We start from the raw sequence: 8,239 nt of genomic DNA, 5'->3' as shown, positions 1-8,239 counted from the left end.
ATTTGACTCTGGGGAGTCTGGCTGGGCTGCAAGCCAACGTGGAGAGAGGTAATGTCTGCTTTTGGGGGAGGGAGAGTTTGGGAGAGTTGTAATAAATAGGAAGTTTTGCTCAGAGAAGTCTGTCCTAACTTGTCAATGTCTTTCCCTCCTTGGACAGTCCCCCATGCCCAAAGGAAGCAAATGTCCAATGGCAGCTCCTTCAACGAGTTCCTCCTCCTGTCATTTGCAGACATGCAGGAGCTGCAGCTCTTGCACTTCTCGCTCTTCCTGGGCATCTACCTGGCTGCCCTCCTGGCCAATGGCCTCATCATCACTGCCATAGCCTGTGACCACCGCCTCCACACTCCCATGTACTTCTTCCTTCTCAACCTCTCCATCCTCGACCTTGGCTCCATCTCCACCTCTGTCCCCAAATCCATGGCCAATTCCCTGAGGGACACCAGGGCCATTTCCTACTCGGGATGTGCTGCCCAGGTCTTTTTCCTTGTCTTTTTCATTTCGGCTGAGTACTTTCTTCTCACTGTCATGGCCTACGACCGCTTTGTTGCCATCTGCAGACCCTTGCACTACAGCACACTGATGGGCAGCAGAGCTTGTGTCAAAATGGCAGCAGCTGCCTGGGGCACTGGTTTTCTCAATGCTGTGCTGCATACTGCTGGCACATTTTCAATTCCACTCTGCCAAGGCAATGCCGTGGAGCAGTTCTTCTGTGAAATCGCCCAGATCCTCAAGCTCTCTTGCTCAGACTCCTACCTCAGGGAAGCTGGAGTTATTGTGGTTAGTGCCTGTTTAGTCCTTGGGTGTTTCATTTTTATTGTGCTGTCCTACGTGCAGATCTTCACGGCTGTGCTGAGGATCCCCTCTGAGCAGGGCAGGCACAAAGCCTTTTCCACGTGCCTCCCTCACATGGTTGTGGTCTCCCTGTTTGTCAGCACTATCATATTTGCCCACCTGAAGTCCCCCTCCATTTCCTCCCCAGCTCTGGATCTGGTGATGGCAGTTCTGTACTCAGTGGTGCCTCCAGCAGTGAACCCTCTCATCTACAGCATGAGGAACAAGGAGCTCAAGGATGCTCTGAGGAAACTGATCCAATGGATACAATGTCGGCACCAATAACTGTCCCATGTGCACACACTCCCCATTCCCAGGCTGTTTGGCATCAAAGCTATGTGTTGTTCATTTATTTCTTTCTTAGTTTTCTCTGATACATTCTTGTAAAAAGAAAAAAAAAATAGGTGCTACTTGTCCTCAGGAATCTCTCATTTGAATCTGACCCAGAGACAGTGTTGAAGCAGGAAGCCAGGCTTCCCCCTTCATCAGCAGAAATGGGGGGACCTCAAAGCCAGCTAGTCTGAGCTCCCTCGGATGCCACCAGTGCAACGAGGAGAGTTTCCCTTTGCAGTGTCTCTTTCAGCACTGACACCAAGGGAGCTCAGGGGAACAGAGTCAGGCTTGGATGAGTACAGGCGGTGTCCATGGGAGCCCATGGGTCCCATGTCCATTAGGAGAGCTCAGCTCCCCTGGCCCCAGTCAGGGTGTGATCTCATACCCCTCTTCTGCAAGGGTGGCAGTCAGCTGTCATGGTGGGCTGGTCCCTTCCCTCTACAGTGCTCTAATGCTCACAGCAGAGCAGGAGTGGAGGAGAGGAGAGTCTGGACACAGCCTGTGGAGACAGACCCTGTGCTCCTCAGGACCATTCCCCCACTACCACAGCAGGCATTTCCTCACTGCAGCCTTCCTGTGGGGGCTGCAGCTTTCCTGGAGACATATCCACCAACGGCAGCAAGGCCTTCTCCTTTCAGAGCTGTTCTCTTCATTTCCACACTCTCCTGCTGTGCTCTGATGTGTGTATAAGGCCTAAGCACTCTCCTAACCGCAGTGGCGGTAGGGTTGTGCTTCCTTGCGCATTCCTGTGAGCACAGGCAGGACCAGGCTTTGGGCACCTTTATGCCAGACCTGGCCTCCAGAATAACATTTCTTCAATAAAAGGGGATCTCCTCAGTGATGCGCCTGGAGTCTTGCTTTTCTTCAGAAAGGGGAGTCAAAAATATGCCCAAGGGTTGCACCCTAAAAGGACCTGCTGTTCTGCTTGTGAACTCCGTGGGCTCCAGGGGATGAGCTGAGTCCCAGGGTGATCTGTTAGGGACCAAGGGCTGGATTCAGGGCTCATTTCTTGGTGACCGGTGCCAGCAGAGATGGTGAATGGTCTCTGAATTGTCTGCCCCAGGCCTGTCCCACAGGTGACAGTGCTGATGACAGATGCCTGTCCTTCTGGAAGGGAATCTGAGCCCCCAGGAGAGCTCAGGGGACCTCCAGGAACAGCATGTGCCTGGGGGTGGGCAGGGAGTGGAGGCTCATGAAGTGAGGGACTGTCCATGGTGGAGTCACACAAAGGTAAAGCACTACAGCCAGATATGCATAGGGAAAGGAGGGCTCTGCAATCCCTGGAGAGGCAGTGGGGACCCAGGAGGCCCAGGGAAGGGGCACTGGAGAGTGATTCCTGCACCCACAGTGAAACACCACAGACCAGAGTCAGTGCCCACCCAAACACATCTCCTGCCATTGCAAACTCCCTGGGGTCACTCTGAGCACCATCCATGAGCACAGACACGTGCCAACAGTGTCAGTGGTATTGAGCCATGTCTGCCTGGATCTGCTTCCTGCCCCAATCAACATGGCCAGTGCAGGAGTCACCCCGTGGCCCCGTGGTCCCACAGCCTGCTCGCTCTGCAGAGCAGCACCAGTCCAGGGCTGTGTGGGGAGCACCGGGGAGGGGTGCAGGATCAGCCAGCCAGGCCAGCATGGACACACTCACCTGCGGAAAGGCTCTCTGGGGAGCAGGCACGTCCCAGAAGAAGAGCAGGGCAGCATTCAGAGACAGAAAATGAGAAACAGGTTTCTCTGTGCCCCAGCTCGGGGCAGGCTGCCAGAGGGGCTGCATGGTCAGGGCTCTTGGGCTGTGCTGGGCAGTGGGGTGGGCACGGAGGGGCTTCAGGCAGACAGGGAGGGGGATCTCCTGGACACAAGAGCAGGAGACGGAGAGTGACTGGCATCATTGTGGGGCCTCCTCCCCCTTGCCGGGGAGCTGCTCCCCTTGTCCTTGGGCCTTGCCTGAGTTACGCTGTGGACATGTCTGTGCACAGCCCTGCACCTCTCAGGTGCTGACCTGATCCTGTCCCCGTCCTGCTGACCTGACTCCCTGTCTCTACCTCAGACCTACCTCCACACTACAGTCAAGAAAACCTTGGCAAGGGAAGCTGGGATCTTAGCAGATCCTAGAGAAGGTTGTAGGTACAAACAGTGACCATATATGCACAGCAGCAACTCTTGCCTGACAGCCAATTCAAACGTGTAAGGAGTGCTTTGGATTTGGACCCCCTACCCAGGTAACACTGCATACAGAGTCTTGGCTGGATAGAAAAAGCTAGGGCAGCCACTTGGGTCTGATTTCATGATGGGTAGCTGGGAGAGCAGGTCTCTCTGCATTCAGGTCAATTGGTTATGCACCATTTGTGGCTGGGGTGCTGCTACAAAGAGTGTTGTTGAGAGCGGCAAGAGCAGGGCTGCTCTGTACAGGAAGGGGAGTTGGGAGACAAGGGTGCTGGCAAGGCAGGCAGGGCAGTGACCCACCGACAAGAGGTGCTGTCCCGCAGTGCCCAGACAAGAGGAGCAGAGCAGGTTTGGGGATGGTAACTGGGCTCAGCCACAGTCCAGCAATCGCCAAACAAGACTGTAGGCCTCTGACCAGCCCTGCTTTGTGTGGGAGATTGGACTGGAGACCTCCAGGAGTCCAATCCCACCAAAACTCCTCGGTGACTCCATGAATAGAAAGACCCCAGCCTGGGGGGAAGTGGGTGTCCCACTGCCTGGCTGGGGCTGGATCCCCCGCTTGGGGAGAGGAGGGGAGGGCTGGGGAGCTGAAGTGTGGCAGCTGTCATGGTCACCTCCCTTGCAAAAGGTCCCACACTGCCCCTGGGCAGACACAGGCTGTTCCCCCATCCCCATGCTGCCCTCCCAGCAGGACGGGACATGCAAGGAAGGGCTCAGCCTGCCCCATGCTCAGGGAGAGCTCCCCAGGGTCGGCACAGCTTGGCCTGAGGCACCTCCAGCTCCTCAGTCTCTGCTGTGGCATGACTGGCATGGGGATAAGAGCTCCTAGGGCTGGGCAGAAGGAGCCTGGCTGGGAGAGCATCAGGGGGAAGATCCAAAGGTCCCTGGCTCAACCCCGGGCTTTGGAAAACTCCCTCACACACCCCAGGATGGTCCATCTGCCTCTTCCACCATGCCCTGTACTCCCCTCCCATCGGCCAAAGCATAGTCCAGCACTGCCTGGGAACTCTCTTCCCCGTAGGGAAGAGAGGGAGGACGTTCACCAGCCCCACACTGACGTTTCCACCCCCGGCCTTTGCAGTTGCCTGTGCCTGAGTCTGCCCACTTGCCTTCACCACAGTCTCGGTTGCACTGGAAGCCCATGAAAACCCCAGGGCTCCACCCCGAACCGGGAGCCTGGACGGTCACAGAGGCATCACCTGTCTAATGCCCTGGTCGTGCAGCCAAGGGCAGGGGTCTTCACCCCAATTTCCCTGCTCCTCTCCCTGCTCCCGGCATTACTGCTGCTGTGCCTATGTCAACCCTCCTCCTGCCAGACTGGCCCAGGGCGCGAGGCAGCTCCAGCTCCCTTGAGGGCTACACTGAAGCCTTTCAGGAGAGGGCTGAGGTGGGGCTGGCACTGCCAGGGTGGGACGGGAGAGGGCAGCTCTCCTCTGCCACTCTGGGGCTGCGGCTGAGGCTGGGGCTGGGCACAGCTTTTCCCAGGGGAGCTCCCTGAAAAGCCAGAGGTGTTTGCCAGGCACCCTCCCACTGCGCAGGGGAAGCCAGAGCACCAAGGAAAAGATGGAGCTCCAGGATGCTGGCCATGCCATGCAGCATGGGCAGGAGGTGCCCATCATCCCCCTGCTGAGTAAGGCCTTTGGGAGCTCCTTCCCCAGGGTCACTGTTGAGAGCCTGAACTCCCAGCTTGGCTGCGCACACCCTGGGGCTGTGGGGGTGGCTGCACATGCTGGTGGTGCCCCAAGAGCCCCGACTGTGATGGTGGGCTCCTTTCCCTCCCACACTGATGTGCTCTCTCTCCCCCTCAACCTGACCTCTCTGTGAACAGCATGTACGCAGGGGCTAGTTGAGCATGCGCCAACTAAGGCTCATCTAGCATGCAGATATGACTATGAGTCAATCATCTCTCCCCATAAATAGGGGGCAGCCCAGAGCCCATTGAGCTCTCCTGCATGGCAGCGGGCTGCACTGCAGAACCTTCTTTTGAGCAGGGATGCCTCTCAAGGTTACTCCTTGAGGTTGAGAGATTCCTTACCCACGACAGATCCTCGGTAAGTGTTTAATAGCATCCTGAACTTCTGCGAACTTCGCGAAACTTTGGTGAGTTATATCTCTGATTAATTGTGCACATAATTCCTAGGACATAAACCGTTGACCAAGTCTGAGACTAGGATTGGATCCAGCCACACCTAGGTTCCTCTCTGAAGGAATTTAGAAAGCAAGGGGGTCCACTCTGAACCTCGTGACTCAACGGGAGGGTCTCCGTTGTGCATGCATCTGACCCTGTCCTTCACGCAGTAAATAACTGAGTGAACCTTGCCAATCAAACCTTGTTAAATCGTTCTTATTCACGACTGAACTTTGTTCAGTCGCTGTCTTACTGCAATAAATGTAGTGCTGCTTCCCTCTTATGAGTGAAGTGCATCACTCCTTTTACAACAAATATTGATAAAAGGAAGAGTATTTTAGAGATTCCTTTTCTCCTTTGTTGCATTCCACAGGGACGAAAAAAAAGCACAGAGGAAGGGAAAACATTGACATTGCTTTATTCCTTTGCAGTTGTTTCTAATCAGCATTTCATTTTGTTAGGGTGTCTGAGGAGCAGAACTGCCCTTAACAGCTCTTTTAAATTTTGTGTATTAGCATCTCATTTCCGAAGGGAATTCTACAAGGGTGAACTCTTTATAGCAAAATCCATCTCCTCACATGAGACCCCAGGGAAGCTATGGCATTTTGGGTGACCAAAGCTCAGCCCAGCAGAGCACCTGGGCGCTCTTGGGCACCTTGGTCATCCTGCTCCAGGCGGGTCCTAGTGCACCACAGTGAAGGATGTGGTGGCCCTGGGTCTTCCCATCCAGGCCCACAGCTCCACCGGCAACACAGGGTTAGGGTATGCAGGCAGACGACTAGGCTCTGCCTTGGAGTTGAGATAACTGAACAGGATGTGAGAAACTAGTGGCTATGAGAAATCATTGGACACTGCAGGGAACAGAATGAGACCCTGACAAGTTCCAGACAGCACGGTGAGCGATGGCTGGATTTCAGCAGTGGTTAAGGGAGAGTTATATGAGAAAAGGACAAGCTTCACACATAACTGGCATATTGGGGATCCTTTGGGGAGTAGACTCTTGCAGCACCAGCAGTACTGAGGTAACGATATCAGAAGCACCACATGAGCCAGGGGTTACCTAGCTAACCGTACCAGAAATATTAAACTTGAGTACATAGGCAGTAAAACTGGGACCAATGAAGAAAAAAATACTTAGAGATGGGCTGTTTATTTCAAAGGGGATAAAGCTGGAGAAAGGGAGGGATCAAGCTGCATCATGGAAGAAGCAGCATGGGAAAATGGAGGCAAAGGGAATAAAAGGGGCCAGTCATGTGTAAGCAAGCTGCTGGCAGGGACACTTGTCTGGCCCGGCTGTGTACCTGGTCTCTGCGGTGTAGCCTATCATTGTATTAAATCCTTTTCCTAGCTCTTTTCTGGCTGAGCGTGCTCGCTGTTCTGCATGAGTGCATGTGTGGAAGGCTTGCAGACGTCAAGGCAGCCAGCTACCAGAAACACCCGTGAGAGGGTGCGTGTGAGGTCTCCTGCAATCTTTGAGTCTGATTAGCTGGTGAGCAAGAACAGGACCAGGCTGTTTGTACCGTTCATGTTTGTGAGTGCTACTCGTGTCTCCATGGTGCCTGTAAAGGTACTGTGCCCCTGCCGGAGTTGATTTTTTGGTGGTCAACCGTGTCCGTACAGAGCGTGTGTATGCCTCTTGGAAGTACGTGCCCTGTCTCGCTGCTGACAGGACCAGGGAACAGAGAAGCGCAGCAGTCTCCCTTCCAGTGGACCAGGAAGGAGGAATCCCTTTATTCAAAAATCCACTGGATCCAGCATCCTTTAACAGTGCAGGCCTTGGAGGTGCTGCAGCCACTTGGTCTTGATGTCGAGTCCCGCTTCTCTGTCACCTTGTGGTTCCCAAAGGGCACAGAGGCTTAGGCTTTGGGGTTGCAGCATGAAGGACCAGCTTTGGCACACATCGTTCTAGTTCCCCACTATTGATTTAAGCAATACAAATACAGAGATCTTACAAGTGTTTGGGTCAGTGATCCCCTAGAGTCAAAGGGAGTTTTGTTTTGTTTTTTTCTGATCAGACTTTCCATCTGCCAGCCTTTAACGTAAAGGCGGCTGGTGTTGGACAGGCAGTGCTATATGATCTACCCTCCATTTCTAAACCAACCACAGAAAGTAGCACTATTTAGTCAGTCTAAATAGCAGGGGCAATGGCCACTGTTTTGCTGGTGGTCCATAAACAGGACAGTTGTGCTAAGCAAAACTCCATTGTCTAAGGATCTGCTACACATTACTCTACACATCTTCATCATGTCCAAGGGTAAAAAAAAAGCTGGGGGATATTTAAGCCAAATAACTATCTCAAATATCTCAAGACCTCTTTTCTCCTTTTGCACAACAAACATTACTCTCATGTTAAGGATGGCAGGAAGGTGTTTGGGTCGAGAAACTTTTTTGAGCTTTGTCAGGCATTGCACAAGCATCTCCATAGCTGCATTATTGCCATTTCTGCCTGCTCTGAGACTGCAGATAACACGGGCACAAGAATAAGGTGCCCTAGCTGCAAGCTGATGTGTAGATCTGGGGCAGCACAAGGCCCTGGCTATTAGTCTTTAAATGGTTTGTCCAGGATTTTGTGAGAGAGGTGCCCAGGCTACATGGAAAAGCACCACAAATGTAAAAGCTGGGAATGCTTTTTGTACCGTGAAAAGATCTTGAACGTCAGCCAGCAACCAGTGTTTCACACCTGTGGTCGAACCCCAGAAATAGGGAAGGGCTGTATTTGCTGTGATGTGTAACACGTGCAGGAAACTGGGACAAATCACATTTCTCTCCTGGAGGTAGCAC

At 53.5% G+C, this 8,239-nt stretch overlaps 1 protein-coding gene across 1 annotated transcript; it reads left to right on the top strand.

Moving 5' to 3' along the window:
- Nucleotides 1-267: 267 nt before the first annotated feature.
- LOC136996292 (olfactory receptor 14C36-like) lies at nt 268-1,083 on the top strand (the record flags this gene model as incomplete). The annotated part of the gene is made up of 1 exon (XM_067317222.1): nt 268-1,083. A coding segment is annotated over one exon (816 nt), but the record flags the coding sequence as incomplete, so codon positions are not given.
- Nucleotides 1,084-8,239: the final 7,156 nt, after the last annotated feature.

This window comes from Apteryx mantelli, unplaced genomic scaffold (genome assembly GCF_036417845.1).
Source record: "Apteryx mantelli isolate bAptMan1 unplaced genomic scaffold, bAptMan1.hap1 HAP1_SCAFFOLD_33, whole genome shotgun sequence".
NCBI classification, from domain to species: Eukaryota; Metazoa; Chordata; class Aves; order Apterygiformes; family Apterygidae; genus Apteryx; species Apteryx mantelli.
Note: the sequence above shows the minus strand (reverse complement) of the source record. Positions and strands in the feature narration are given on the sequence as shown.